Source organism: Rhincodon typus, chromosome 1 (assembly GCF_021869965.1).
Source record: "Rhincodon typus isolate 14 chromosome 1, sRhiTyp1.1, whole genome shotgun sequence".
Taxonomy (NCBI): Eukaryota; Metazoa; Chordata; class Chondrichthyes; order Orectolobiformes; family Rhincodontidae; genus Rhincodon; species Rhincodon typus.
In genome coordinates, this window is record NC_063332.1 from 114,237,099 (window position 1) to 114,253,475 (window position 16,377).

At 43.3% G+C, this 16,377-nt stretch overlaps 1 protein-coding gene across 1 annotated transcript in view; it reads left to right on the forward strand.

The window, feature by feature from the left end:
* The window catches only part of prss12 (serine protease 12), a 142,820-nt gene that overhangs the window by 95,239 nt on the left and 31,204 nt on the right, over positions 1 to 16,377 (forward strand). Inside the window, exons 9-10 of the mRNA XM_048604917.1 lie at positions 217 to 358; positions 10,912 to 11,117. Of these exons, the coding sequence (XP_048460874.1) occupies positions 217 to 358; positions 10,912 to 11,117 (348 nt within the window). The remainder of the gene's footprint in view (positions 1 to 216; positions 359 to 10,911; positions 11,118 to 16,377) is intronic.

A 16,377-nucleotide genomic window follows, 5' to 3' on the forward strand; every position in this document is an offset into this window, starting at 1 on the left:
TCTTTCAGATGACAACGGTTCCATTGAGGCCTGGCATTTGTACACGTAAGGATTTGCTCTCAGTCAAGCTGGGGCAAAACTGAAGTGAAATAGTGTTCCAACCTGTTCTGGTACGCATTGGCAAATTCCACTGAGCATATTTCCTGGTTCAGTCGGAATTTTGGACCAATAGTGCTTTAAAAGAAAAGATTACTTATTATTTTTCCATCCACCCAGGTCCCCCTATCAGATTGATGGATGGAGAAAATAAGAAAGAGGGACGTGTTGAAATTTTAATCAATGGTCAGTGGGGAACTATTTGTGATGATGGATGGACTGATGAGGATGCCACTGTTGTCTGCCGACAGCTGGGATATGAGTAAGTGAACGCTAGATTAGGTACAGGTGCGGTGTAGCCTTCTGAATCATTTAAAACATTTATTCCCCTATCTAGCTGTTTAAATAATAATTTCAAGCACAATGTTCAGTCATTTAAATTAATGACTGCCAGATTCTTTTTTTCAGACTTTACATTCTCTCCTCTTGGGATTCCAGGTGGGACATTCTAAGTGCTATACCTAATGGAAAATAGGCTAACATTGAACAAAAATTAGTACCTATATAGACGGTTCATGAATGTATAATACAGTATTGGTAAATGCTGAAATAATGCAATAACATACCTTTAACTTTAAATGTTAGAAAACATTTGGAAACAGAGATTAAAGATTATTCCACTTGGATTTTCCATTAGAGTTCTCCCAATTGATCACCATTTCCTCAGTGGAAGGTTAACTGATATCCTAAATAAATTACCTTTATGGTCATTTAATCAGCTTCTCTAGCTATCTAGTCATCAAGAAAGTTGTCTGTAGTATCTCGCCCACAGTATTTAGTATAAACTGTTTATATTGTTTTCTGTGGTATTACAATTTAGAAATGGAGATTGCATTGTATTTCAGTAAAATATTTTGCTCCTGTCAAGTGTAATGTTAACACAGTTTGATCAATAATGTTTCAGTACTGCTGAAAAAAAAATACCTTTGTGCAAAGTTTAAGCCTTACAGTGTTGCCTGTCTGAATCTTGTACTCATCAGGACATTTCACAAGAATACAAATTTAAGTGAAAACCAACATTTATACTGCATGAGGAGAGACTGCTAATTGGTTGACAAGTGGGTTCTAACTGGTAGAGCGTTGCCATGAAGAGTGCGCCCATTAATGCTGATCGAGAGTTAACAGCAAGGCCTTGTTTGCATTTTGAACCACAAAGATTGACTCTGAATGGTTATGGAAATGTCCTGAGAAATAATCCAGCGAATGAATATCAGCTGTTTTGTCGAGTTGAAACAGCACAGTGTATGTACATATTCTTCTTGTCTGCAAAGAACAGGGACCTGTGGATTGATATATATAGCTTCCAGTACACACAAGTGTATCATGTTGTTGGTCCGGCTAACAAGTCTACACTTGCAAATATCTTATATTCAAAGTGATTTTGCAATTGGACAACGTTTTCTGGATAACCATGAAGGGGTGAGGAATTATGCTGATGGCCGATTTATTTTGTTCATCAAGTTCTGACAAATCCTAATCCTAAACTTATCAAACAACTATTTGAATAATATTTCATATTTACACTCCCAGTACAGATGTGTCCCTGGAGCACTTATCAAGAATTTAGGTGCTAGCTGCGCTTTCAGTTTTGCAACTAGTGTACCAAATTTCCTAAATCAGTTTGGAGCAAGATAGACTTCTAGTCAGGATTTGGTGTCAGAAAATGACCAAAGTCATGATGGCTTCCCATAAAAAACCCTTCCCAAAGCATCCGACATGTAATGCCCCCCATCTCACCATCGCTCACCTATGTGCCTAGGTCCATGGTTATTCCAGGCCGTGGTGGATGTAACACTGGCAAAAGCTATCTCCTCCCAGTCAACAGCTCTCAACTGGGGTCCTTGAACCCAAAAAAAGCCCATCCTTGTCCAGTCAAGTGCTTAATTGGGAATAATACGACAGGCCTTCCCCCACAGCTCTTGCTGGCTCTCTATCCAATGGGTGATAATGCTGTTAACTCCAATAAATACCATGCAATGATTCATTTGAAATGTAATCATAGGAACAGGACACATTGTTTAAGTGAGCAGTGACAATGCTTTTGTGTCCAAAAAGTGAGAAGTAAAATGAATCTGTAAGGGAGATAAGAGAGGTTTCTTTTTCAATCTGGGTGAACAGTGAGAGCAGTAGGGTTGGAAATTTGCAGACTGGTGTCGGTGGTAAAGGAGGCAGGAGGTAGGCAACGTTAGTCATACTGTTCATCAAGACTTCAGAGGTGAACAGGACCTTGAGAGGTCGAGTAGAGTGGGTTTCGGAAATAAGTAAAAAACTATTGATGAGGAGTGAAATTGAGATTGAAGGGAGTAGAATGACAGACTAATGTGTGACAAAAGCCATGACATCATGTCATAGCTGCAGCAAGTGATAAAAATGAATTGCAATTTGGCTTGTCTTTAGATAACGTGACACTTCAGACACATATTGAAGGAATTATAGGAGACAAAATTCATTTAACTCATACATGTAAAGGACAGCACATTTTCAATGCAAACTTGAACGTAGGAGGCCTGAGCAGAAATTGGCCTGTGGCTCTCAATGTAATGACTGGGGCATCTGGTACACCTCCACAAAAAGCGTATGTGTGGCGAGTGGCAATTTTGCCTCTTTGCCTAAGTGGCAGCAACTCTGTGAATCGAAGGTACGGAAAGGTAAAATGAGGTAAGTGTTAACAGTAGGAGGTGATGGAAAAAACACATATTTGGTGCTGGCTGGTTGGTTAGGCAATGGCATAACATCTGAAAACCAGAGCACCATGGACGTAACACCTATTCGAGTCAGCACTATTGAGTTGCTGCAGTGGTGCGCTGGATGAGTATGATATTCCTTGTTCATATACTCAAAGGGTTTTATACCTGTTTTATGGAGCTGCAAGAGCCACCTATGAAAGACTTTGGCTCTGTAGTTACCTGAATGCACTCATAAATTACCTTTTGTGCTGCAAAATTTGTCACTTGACAAAATAATAGTGAATTGCTCCCACATGATTTCTTCCTAGATTATAACCATAATTGCATGTGGTAATCCTTCATGACAAATCCTTAATCTTCAAGTAAACAGTAGAGTTGACATGGGGGGTGGGGTTCCCATGACAATGAATACCACATAGAGCTTTGCAAATCCTACTATCGAGGGGAAGCTGAATACTGTAATTTTTTTTCCCCACAGGAAGTTGTCACTCCTTCTAAAAATAATGAGTATCAAACCTAAGAATTTGGCCTGATTTGACGGATGTTTCATTTGTCGGTGTGGAAGGTCTGCATTGGCACGAAAACTCCCTGCAGTCTTCACCTTCACTTCCATAAATACAGCTGTTCTAAATCTGAATAAACAATGCTGATCATTGTGCAGAAAATTGCACTGCTCTGTTTTGGGAATCAGGCGCAGCTGAGACAGAACTGTCTGCCTGAGTGCCCCTCCTGGCAAAGTGGCCAGAGGTGAAGAGGTTGCTTCCTTGCAAACTCCTCCCCATTATTTTAATACTGCAGCTCACAGGGAAGCTCCAAATGCACACTTTGTAAGGTGCACGTCAAGTCCACCAGAAACTTAAGTGTTGTCTGAGCAACAACAACAGAAATTGCTGGAGAAACGTGGCAGGTCTGACACTGTCAGTGGAGGGAAAGCAGAGTCAAAGTTTGGCCCCAGCGACCCTTCTTCACTTTAGTCCCTGGACCTGAAATGTTGGCTCAGCTTTCAGATGCTGCCAGAGCCATTGAGTTTTTCCAGAAATTTCTGTTTTTCTTTCAGATTTCCAGGATCTGCATTTTATTTTTGGTTGTATGAGAGCAATCCTCACCATTGACCACCAAGTTGTGGGAATCTATCAGCACTACGCTCCATACACCATGGGAGTGATTTGCTGCCACTCTCTTCTTTCAGGGTAAGAATTTACAGGACCCACTTGATATGGTGTGGTGAAGGAAAACTACTTGCTAGTTGAATGAGAAGAGGTTCTTGTCTTATACAATATGTAGTTTGTTGCATTCAATCCAATAAGTAAATATTTCAGTGATATGACAGACTATGTTTCAGAGATTATAAGGAGGGATTGGATGGTATGATTCATCCCTTTGAGATCCTAAGCCATTCTCTCAACTAGTCTGTAGAAGGCACTCCTCAGTATTAGCCCTTACACCGTTATACAACATGAATGATGAAAAACAAACAGCAGATGGAGGCCAGCACAATAGTGGAATAGTGAAAGCTCAGCAACTGGAAGAAGAGCTTGAGGAGAAAGAAATGCGAGAGACAAATGAAAATTTAGTTATGGCTACAACTCAGCTTGAAATCCAGCTGGCAGAAGTGATCGGAGTACAGTCAGAGAGTGAGGAGCTCAAGTCAAAGCTTAAACATGCTTGAGAAAGAGGAAAATACATGCAGTAATCTAAATCTTACAGTATTTTCCAAGAAGGAATACAGAACCTTGGTTCAAAACCTAAAAGAACAGATATAATCAATTAATAGATCATAGTAAAAAGATTGAAAATAGTCCTGTGCACTCAAATTTATGGGTGGCATTCAAGTTGTCAACAGTACCTTGCCCAAAGTCAGGAAATCTGACTGGGATTCCTCAGAGCCTCATCACCAAATGTTTTGGAAGTCTGCAAATGCCAGCCAGTTTATAGTCACTCACAAAGGGTGGATGTTCACAGTTTGTTTCATTGATTACTTTTTCACACAACAGAATATAAATTAGGGATTATGGTTGGCATGGGCTGGTTGACTGCTCCTATGATGCTGCTTGGCCTGCTGTGTTCATCCAGCCCTGCACCTTGTTGTCCCGCCTTGAACCAAATGGTCTGCTTCTGTGCTGTGTGACTCTATGACTTTAAAAGGCCAGGTTTAACACTCACAATATTGGAGAGAAGTGTTTTCCTGCCCAGGGATTTCCCTTTTTCTGAACAATATCAGCTAAAATATTTTAAATCAGCGCACAGCAGGAAATTCCACCAGCTTTCTGCAGAATTAAGTTAACGTTGGGCAATCACAGCTGCTCCAGAAGTGAGCTGAAAGATGCTGTAATTATTTCAACATTTCCTAAATGCCATTTAGCATAACTCTGGGTGGCCTCTTCACAAAAACCCCAGTGTACTATCTGGCAAATATACTCTGATCCGGGTGGCCACTGCTGTTGTGAATCTCATAGGTTCTTTTATAAATATAGTCCATAGTGATATTTTTCCACATGAAGGTTAAAGATGTCAGTACTTGAAAGCTGAATATCCAAAGTCAGCAAGAAACACTGCCAACCCTGACAGAACAATGCTGGAAGAAAAGTAATGTTTGTTCAAATCTACACAGATTTAAAATGTGTCTTAACATTTTTCCCTGTTCAGATCTGCCACAGCGAAAGAGACATTTAAACTTCACACGATCAGCCAGTGTTTGTGTGAATATCAGTAAAATTCCAGTTAGAAGTCCAATCAGTGGATATGTTCCAACTAGTGACTAGGACAAGATTGTACAAATTCATTTAAATTAGGAAACTTTCAAACACACTTCCTACTCCTTCATTTTGCACTTGGTCCAACTGCTGATTGTGGTGTCATGGATTGCTGCAAAATAAAGGCACCAGTGAATTTACTTACAATCTACTGTTCTTAGCATAATCTGCATATGAATGGAATACAAATCGTTCCTGTGCATATACACCATGGAATTATTGTGAGGTTGATGGAGTTATTGTGGTTTCCTGATGCAGCGAATGCCTCTAAAGATTTGAAGGATGGGGATGTGTGAATATTGGATGATGTGATAACTATAGCCTTAAGTTGTGCTGTGCTGGAGTTTGAAGTGAAGGTCGGGCACAAAAGAGATTGTGATAGTCTTTCTCCAGAAGAATAGGCATCAAAGGGAAGCCTTTGGGTTTCATTGTGTTCCAATCATAATATACTGTATTTACTTTGTAGAAATTCCATTGAACAGTATTCAGAAATCGTACAATACAGAAAACAAATTATTTGAATTTCTGATATAACAAGGTGTAGAGCTGGTTGAACACAGCAGGCCAAGCAGCATCAGAGGAGCAGGAAGGCTGACGTTTCGGGCCTAGACCCTTCTTCAGAAAATCAGCATCTCCAACATCTGCAGTTCCTACTATATTTGAATTTCTGTTCAGTTTATGGAACCTCCCACCCACAGCCTCCAACCTCATCGTTCCCCAACACCGCACCGCCCGTTTCTATCTCCTTCCCAAAATCCACAAACCCAGCTGTCCCAGCCGACCCATTGTCTCTGCCTGCTCCTGCCCCATTGAACTCATCTCCACTTACCTTGACTCTGTATTGTCCCCCCGGTCCAGGAACCCCCCACCTATGTCCGGGACACCACCCACACATTCCTCCTTATCCAAGACTTCCAATTCCCTGGCCCCCAACACCTCATCTTCACTATGGACATCCAATCCTGTACACCTGCATCCCATGCCCAGATGGCCTAAAAGCCCTCCGCTTCTTCCTCTCCCGCAGGCCCAACCAGTCCCCCTCCACTGACACTCTCTTCCGCTTAACGAACTCGTCCTCACCCTTAACAACTTCTCCTTCAACTCCTCCCACTTCCTACAGACTAAGGTGTGGCCATGGGTACCCACATGGGCCCAAGCTATGCCTGCCTTTTGTAGGATACGTGGAACAGGCCGTTTTCAACTGTTACACTGGCCCCATCCCCCACCTCTTCCTCCGCTACATCAATGACTGTAACGGCGCTGCCTCGTGCTCCCAGTTCATCAACTTTACTAACACCTTTAACCCCAACCTCAAATTCACCTGGACCATCTCCGATACCTCTGTCTCCTTCCTGGACCTCTCTGTTTCCATCTCTGGTGACGACCTCGAAGCCGACATCCCGCTCCCACAACTGCATAGACTACACCTCCTCTCACCCACCTTCCTGAAAGAATGCAATCCCCGACTCCCAATTCCTCTGTCTCCACCGCCTCTGCTCCCAAAATGGGCCGTTTCCCTCCCGCACATCCCAGATGTCCTCCTAGTTCAAGGACTGTAGCTTCACCCCTCTGGTGATCGAAAATGCCCTCAACTGCGTCTCTTGCATTTCCTGTACTTCTGCCCTCATATCCCTTCCCCCCAACAAAAATAAAGACAGAATCCCCCTTGTCCTCACATATCACCCCATTAACCTCTGCATCCGGGGTATCATTCTCCGCCACTTCCACCACCTACAATCTGACCCCACAACCAAAGAGATATTTCCCTCCCCACCCCTATCTGCCTTTCAAGGGGACTGCTCTCTCTGTAAATCCCTCGTTCGCTCCACACTCCCCAATAGCCCCACCACCCCTGGCACCTTTCCCTGCAACTGCAGGAACTGCTATGCCTGCCCCTACACCTACACCCTCACCTCCATTCAAGGTCCAAAACAAACCTTCCACATTAGACAGAGGTTCACCTGAACATCCATCAACTTGGTCTACTGTATCCGCTGTTCCCGATGTGGCCTCCTCTACATGGGTGAGACCAAGTAGAGGCTCAGAGATCGTTTTGTAGAGCATCTGCGCTCTGTTCGCAACAAATGACAACACCTTCTGGTCACCAGCCATTTTAACTCCCCCTCCCACTCGCTGGGTGATATGTCCATCCTAGGCCTCCCCCAGTGTCACAGTGATGCCACCTGCAAACTGGAGGAACAACACCTCATATTCTGCCTCAGGAACCTACAGCCCGACGGCCTAAACATGGAATTCACCAGTTTTAAAATCTTCCCACCCCTGGCCTCATCTGAAGTTGAACCCTCCCTCTCATCCCTGCCTCCTTGACCTGACACAACCTGTCCATGTTCTCTCCCACCTATCCGCCCCACCCATCCCACCGACCAATCCCCACCAATCCTTGCCTGCATTCACCTATCACCGTCCCACCTACCTTCCCCAGCCCCACCCCTCCTCTCTCTATTTACTTCCCAGATCCCTTCCCCCTCCCCCATTTCTGAAGTTGGGTCCCGACCCGAAACGTCAACTTTCTTGCTCCTCTGATGCTGCCTGACCTGCTGTGTTCCTCCAGCTCCACACTGTGTTGTCTCTGAAACCAGCATCTGCAGTTCTTGCTATCTCTTAGTTTAACAGGTAGTCACATTATAGTCAATGCTCAGAATGTGAGGCATATATTGTCGTCGGATCAAAAATGTGGTGCCGTCTTTTCGACTACTAAAGTGCCTCAATTTATGCAATGGTTGACATGAGTTCCTTGATGGTAGTGCCCAAGCACAGCCAAGAGTTTAATCTTGGCCAACTTTACAGTGTCAAAGTTGTTAAGGTGCATAGTTTATGGGAATCTTTGCCTGTCTGGTGTGCATATCAGGAAATAATGAGTCTACTGCCCAATATGTTGTGCCCATTTTGAACTATTAATGAAAAATGATAGGAAGTCTGACGTTAAATTTAGTGGTCTCTGCTTTTGCTCCAGAAACATGAATTTGTTTTTGGATAAGAATACAGAAAGAAATGCCAAACATGAAAGGATCTGTTGGTTCATTTATTCATTTTATTCTTTTAGGCATTGCAATCCAAAAATTTCCTGCCTTGCCTAAATTTATTTAATACTTGAAGAAAGAGCCCAAACTCAAATTCAGATTGATAACAAAGTAAAAGGTAAAGCCACTCTAGCCCTGCTCTCTCATTAGAGAGAAGTGACTGGTGGAGGTTTAACCTGAGGGTCATCGTGCCTCAGGCAAGGAAAGAGGTTGAGAAGGAGAGACCTTCATGTTAATCTCGGCTACTAGCAGGAATTGAATCCGTAGCTATTATGTTATTCTACATTCACAAACAAGCCATTAGCCAACCAAGCTAACTAATGCCCTGATTGATAACACCTTGGACAATTTTATGTTAGATTGTTTAAACGTGTTATTTCTTATCTGTCTGTAAAGAAACGGAATGTGATCTGAATTAAAGAAACCTCAATGATTGATTTTTAAATTTTTCCTCCCTTGCTTATGTGGAACATTCTGCACCAACCTCTTCAAAAGGTGAAAGCAAGAAACCTTCTCTTGAGATTCAACAATGCTTCTTATGTCCAATCATTAGTGAGGCCAGCTTAACATCAGTGGTATTAAGGTGTGGAGCTGGATGAACACAGCAGGCTGGGCAGCAATAGAAGAGCAGGAAAGCTGACGTTTCGGGTCTGGACCCTTCTCCAGAAATGGGGGAGGGGAAGGGGGTTCTGAAATAAATAGAGAGAGGGGGAGGCGGTGATAGAAGGTGGATAGTGGAGCAGATAGGTGGGGAGACGACGGACAAGTCAAGGAGGCAGGGATGAAGTCGGGGGTGGGGAGATTTTGAAGCTAGTAAAGTCCACATTGAGACCATTGGGTTGTAGGGTTCCAAGGTGGAATATGAGGTGCTGTTCCTCCAGTTTTCGGGTGGCATCATTGTGATACTGGAGGAGGCCCAGGATTGACAAGTCATCCAGGGAGTGGGAGGGGGAGTTGAAGTGGTTCGCGACTGGGAGGTGTTGTCATTTGTCGCGAACCGAGCATAGGTGCTCCACAAAGTGGTCTCCGAGCGTCCGCTTGGTCTCCCACTAACCCCACCACCCCCGGCACCTTTCCCTGCAACCGCAGGAGGTGCTACACCTGTCCCTACATCACCCCCCTCACCTCCATCCCAGGCCCCAAGAAAAACTTCAATATTAAACAGATGTTCACCTGCACATCCATTAATGTGGTATATGGTATCTGCTGTTCCTGATGTGGCCTCCTCTACATCGGGGAGACCAAGCGGAGGTTCAGAGACCGCTTTGTGGAGCCCCTATGCTCAGTTCACGACACATGACAACACCTCCCAATCGCAAACCACTTCAACTCCCCCTCCCACTCCCTGGACGATATGTCCATCCTGGGCCTCCTCCAGTGACACAACAATGCTACCCGAAAACTGAAGGAACAGCACCTCATTTTCCGCCTTGGAACTCTACAACCCAATGGTCTCAATATGGGCTTTACAAGCTTTAAAATCTCCCCACTCCCGGCCTCATCCCAAGACCAGCACCCCCCTCTCATCCCCGCCTCCTTGGCCTGTCCATCTTCTCTCCCACCAATCTGCTCCTCCCACCTCACTGACCAACCCCCAACCCCACTTCCTACCTACACTCACCTCTACTGGCTTCATCCCCGCCTCCTTGACTTGTCCGTCTTCCCTCACACCTACCTGCTCCTCCCGCCTCACTGACCAACCCCCATCCCAAATCCCTACCTACACTCACTTTTACTAGCTTCATCCTCGCCTCCTTGACCTGTCCGTCTTCTCTCCACCTATCTGCTCCACTATCCACCATCTATCACCGCCTCCCCGCTCTCTATTTATTTCAGAGCCCCCTTCCCCTCCCTCATTTCTGAAGAAGGGTCTAGACCCGAAACATCAGCTTTCCTGCTCCTCTAATGCTGCCTGGCCTGCTGTGTTCATCCAGCTCCACACCATGTTATCTCAGACTCCAGCATCGGCAGTTCCTACTATCTATCAGTGGTATTAGTCCAACTTCCTGTTGTGGAGAAATGCCACCTATTCACAGATTGTCAGTTTTTGCCGTAGATTAAATCTGGTCTACACTACGTGGGGGTTCCATGTCCTCTCACTCTTTGGCAATAATACTGAGAGTTCCAATACATTACCTAACATCGTAATTTATGGGTTTACCGTATGAACATCAAAGTAGTCAATCAGCGAAGAATGGCTAAAGTACTTAAAGTTTTAAATGTAGTTTCAAATTGGGTCATTTGCCTTGAAAAGAATTGCGTTAGAAATGTGTTAACAATCAAAGATGTTGTAAGGTTTGATGTTTACTGAGAAACACCTGTGTTTTCTTTAAGGGGCCCAGCTAAGGCAAGATCACTGGCTTATTTTGGAGATGGAGTGGGGCCAATACACATGGATAATGTGAAATGTACTGGTTCTGAAGACAGCTTGTCAGATTGCATCAAGCAAGACATTGGAACACACAACTGTCGACACAGTGAGGATGCAAGCGTGATCTGTGACTATCGGGGCAAAAAACCAGGAAATCTAGGAAACATAGGTGAATGTTTCTGCCTACAATTAACTAGACTAGTTGTCTAAATAATTATTGTGGAGGAAGGCTTCTTCAGAGCCATAAATTTTGTAAAATTCTGAATTCTTTTTCATAAATGAATTGTCATTGGCTGTGGAGGTCACCTTCCCCTGATATCTGACCTGGACTGTAAATATGCACAACTGGAAGAAAAACTGCTTACTTGAAAGTTCTAGTTTTATGAGGCCTCCCTGTCATTTCCAAGCTGAAACCTAAATGACAAATTACCTGAGCATAAATTACAAAGGACTACATTTTGTGCCAACTTTGAAATATCTAAGGTCGTGTTGATGGCAAACGGAGAATTTGTTAAAGGTGTCATAGTCATATATGAACATATGGCTACTCAGTCATAATAGAGAGATGACTAATGGTATCTCTACCTGAAAATCACCAAACCTCAGGTGAGGTGGACGGTTGAGAAGGAGGGTCCTCCATGGTTTCCTCATTCAGGGCAGGAATTGAACTCATGCTGTTGGCATCACTCTGTATTGCAGCTGCCAAGCAACTGAGCTACCTGACCCACCAAGAAAGACTCAAGTAAATTCTTCACTGAATCTTGCAGCTTTCTGGTCACCTGCCCTGTGCAGTTCTGCTTGTTTGTGTAAAACGGGAACTGAAGAATGCATGGCAAAACAGGAGTGAGCTCCTTAAAAGTGAGAATCACTTGTTCAGTTTTGGCAATAAATTAGTACTTTGCTTGTCCTTTTGCTTTGTAATTTTTCACAAGATTTTCCCTTTTGTTTTGCCATGATTTTATGCTTTACAAGAGTTTTATCTTCAAACGTCTTTTTAATAACTCTCTCATTTCCAATGCAACAGCACTGCTTTTTAAAATTATTTGTTCTTGAGATGTATACATTGCTGGATAGACAATGCACTTCCAAAATCAATGGCTGCTGGAAGATCATCACATAGATTGTTGACAGCACTTTGCACTGGAGGACCAGCAAATTGTGGGTATACCAAATTCAACGGGTTACTGGTCTTCCAGCAATAGTTGATGTGTGTGCTGCATTTCTGGACACAACTCACAGACCTCTGAGTTCAATGTGACAGAGCTGTTCAGGATAGTCTTCAACAAATATCTTTGCATTGCTTTTCAGGGCGTCACATATGCACTTATCTCCATACCTTGTTGTGACATCTGCTGGTTTAGACAATCCTCTGTGAGCATGCCAGAGCATACCTGTCTCGGTGTCTCCACTTCATGAGGGAAGTTGCCATAAATTAGGTTGGAGATTGACTAGTGACACCTTAGCAGAGATTTCAAAAGTGGAGTATTGAGGAGGGAACCAGAGTATTGAATAAGCCATTGAAAGTGATTGTAATCTCTTGTCTTATTTACCAATGCAATGAAATATTATCACCAACGCACTGATTGTTTCCATCAACACTCTGTGATGAAGATCGTCTGGTCCAGGAGATTTAGCACCCTTAACTCTGGCTAAGTATTCGAGTATGAACCCTTTACTGGTAATATTTTTAGCCCTTCACATATCTAAGTCTCTTGATTGTTGAGTGCTTCTGGGAGGTTTTCTGTATCTTCCTCTGTGAAGGGAGACACAAATGACTGTTTAGATTTCGTACAATTTCCAAGTTCTCCATTATAAATACAGTTTTCCCTACCTGTAATAAGCTCACATTTATCCTTGCTGATCTTTCTCTTTTCGCATATTAATTGAACCTTTTATAGTCCTTCTATATGTTCCTCATTGGCTTGTATTCATATCTCTTTTCCTTTTCCTCATCAGTTTCTTGCTGTTTTGCTGAACCCTAAATTGCTCCCTATCCTCAGGCTTAGCACTATTTCTGATATCCTGGCTGGCAGAAATATTGCTTCTGAAAATCTGGAGCTTGAGATAGATGTTTGGGATTCAGGAGTCAATCAGCATTGTTTAGCCTTTCCAAATCTCTGTAACAGATAGATTCACCTTGCAAAATGAGGTTTCAGTCAATTAAGTGCATTCTTCTTGTCTTGCTGTATAATACCTGTACTGATCCTCTGACCAGGAAACTGAACAGGAGGTCATTGGTATAAAGAGAACCAATTAACTTGCAATTAATGTTGAATTTGCATAACATATTATTATAAATCAAGCATTCCCTTAAGGATTGAAATGCCTTTGTGCTATAATAGTCTCATAGCCTTGAATGTCCGCATATAAAATTATACAGCCTTAAATATCAATGATTTCAGCTTCTATTGAGCCTATCTATCTTATTTCACTGCTGCCCTAGCTTCTTCATCACCTTCAGCATCAGAATGTCGTTCCCTGAGTATTTCCATCAGTTATCTCTTCCTCATCTAAGGAGATAGGTGGCTGTTCCATTTTCCCATCTTCTAAAGTTTTCACACATCATAGAGCTAGGTTACATTGTGTGCAATATCCATTATGCTGGAGCCTCTGTCTGGTGACTACTGGAGGGCTCCTCTTGAGCAGGTTAGAGTTGCCACCTGGGCAGCATTGTAGTGCTATTTGGTATCATCCTGTGGGTTTTGCACTCGGCTCATAGGCAATACCTTCTGAAAGAGCTACTTGTCACCCATAAGCCAACCCTGGCAGTGATGTGGGGGAATGAACATTTGCCGAATCCCGTTCAGAATGTAAGCTTTGTGACTTCTCTCTGGATAGCAGGGGTATGCCTGCATGAACTGTTGTCTATTGTAATGAATGAGCTGAACATTATGGAGTGAACTGTCCTTGTTTAGGAGTCTGGTTGAGCAATTCCGATGAGCTCTGAGTACCACATGCATGCAGTCGATAGCTCCTTGTACCTGAGGGAACTCAGCGATGGCTACAAACCCGACAGCTTGGGTACCCTGGCTGTCTGGGTCCATGGTGAACCGAACAATCTGTGCTGCTTACTTGTAAAGGATATCAGTGGGCTGCTAATTTGGAAATGCTGCACGTGTCCCCAGCTGAGGTTTGAAGTGAGCTGGTGACGAGGGCATTCGGTGCAATTGTGATCTTCACAGATGCACAGAAAGATCTGGGTGTTCAGATCCATTGTACCCTGAAGGTGGCAACACAGGTCGATAGAGTGGTCAAGAAGGCATACGGCATGCTTCCATTCATCGGACGGGGCATTGAGTACAAGAGTTGGCAGGTCATGTTACAGTTGTATAGGACTTCGGTTTGACCACATTTGGAATACTGTATACAGTTCTAGTCCCCACATTACCAAAAGGATGTGGATGCTTTGGAGAGGGTGCACAGGAGGTTCACCAGGATGTTGCCTGGTATGGAGGGTGCTAGCTATGAAGAGAGGTTGAGTAGATTAGGATTATTTACATTAGAAAGACAGAGGTTGAGGGGGGACCTGATTGAGGTCTACAACATCATGAGAGGTATAGACAGGGTGGATAGCAAGAAGCTTTTTTCGCAGAGTGGGGGAGTCAATTACTAGCGTTCACAATTTCAAGGTGAGAGGGGAAAAGTTTAAGGGAGATATGCGTGGAAAGTTCTTTACACGGAGGGTGGTGGGTGCCTGGAACGCATTGCCAGCGGAGGTGGTAGAGGTGGGCACAATAACGTCATTTAAGATGTATCTAGACAGATACATGAATGGGCAGGGAGCAGAGGGATACAGATCCTTGGAAAATAGGCGACAGGTTTAGATAGAGGATCTGGATCGGCGCAGGCTTGGAGGGACGAAGGGCCTGTTCCTGTGCTGTAATTTTCTTTGTTCTTTGTTCTTTGTATCTCAACAAGGTTCCACCTGAACGAAACATGTCCTCTGGTGAAGGAATCCAAACATGAGGGATGTTACCTTAACTTTGCAACTGAGCCGAAGTTTCTCTGGTACACATTTTGGCAATACCTTGCCCCGTAGTGCTGAAGAACCTAGTTCCACACATCAGGACCTGCTCATTCACCCACAGACGTAGGCCACTCAGCTTTATGTCCCTGATTCATCTTCTCCTCCTCTTCCTCAGGCACAACAAAGCTGGTACAGCTGCAGGGTTAAGTTGTTTAAATATCTGACATAGAAATACCGATCTGTGAAGAGACATCAGGAGTAAGACGTTAAATTTCTTTTTGAGATCATGACATAATCGAGCTACACGTTAAATTCCTGTCAGGCTGCTCATGTGTTAGATAAAAACCTGCCCTGCAGCCAACTCTGTCTAGTGAGATGTATCCTCCATATCCAATGGCTTCTTCTTCTCTTCGTCATTTTGTCATGAGCCAGGTCTTTGGAATACATTGCTTTCCATGTAGTGGCACTAAACTCAATTGGACTCCTAGTGGCCTTCATTATCTTCTGTGATACAGACCTACAACTTCGGAATCTGTAGCCAGGACAAGAATCACAGAGAACCACATGAAGATGCTTACCTTAATCCACAATTTTAAGTCAAGGGTTTTCATACTTCAACATCAGTGTATCAACAGATTGGGAATAAAGATTTGTTTACACAGATTAAAGATGGGTTGCATACAACCTTGAGGAAGCCAACGCTGAGGTCTAATGACCAAGCTCACAGATTTAGGACATGGTCAAGAAGAATTGTCATGGCCGGGAATTCCAGGATATTACAAAGAAGAAAATGCCTGTTTCAAAAGAGCAGTTGTTTTCCATGAAGGACATTCATGAGATTAAAGGTCCCCTGGGTGATGTCTTGAGGAAACTACTTGATTCGGCTGGGAAGAATTCCTCTGCAAAACAAAATCAGGAGGTTAAGATTCAGGAACAATTCCTCTGTGAAAGACATCCAACAGATAAAAGGTAGAGCTAACTTACAGACTATGCAGAAACAAGAAAATAATCAAGGTCAAAGTTTTCCAGCCAAAGACCAACTAATCTTGAAGCCCTTCAAGAATGCTTTCTGGAAGATCTGTGAAAGCTCCAGATTACCTAAATTTTTGAAGTCAGAGATTTACATGGCGATGAAATGAGGATAAATAGTAATTATATACATTAATGTAATGTCACACCTCACTGGAGTAATACACTGGAAATCAAACCCTACTATGTTTGCATTCATCACTTTAAAAAGTGTGTGAAATTCCTGAATTTACCTGATTTTCAGATCCAGGTTGACAGAAAGCACAGTCCAGGTTTCTGTACTTAACAATAATTTGTTACAATTAAATATACTTTAGCTACAAGTAAACATTTTGAACCATGAGCCTATAACTCCACCGGTTAAAACTCTAACCCTCTTATGATTTCACACACACACACACACACACACACACACACACACACACACACACAC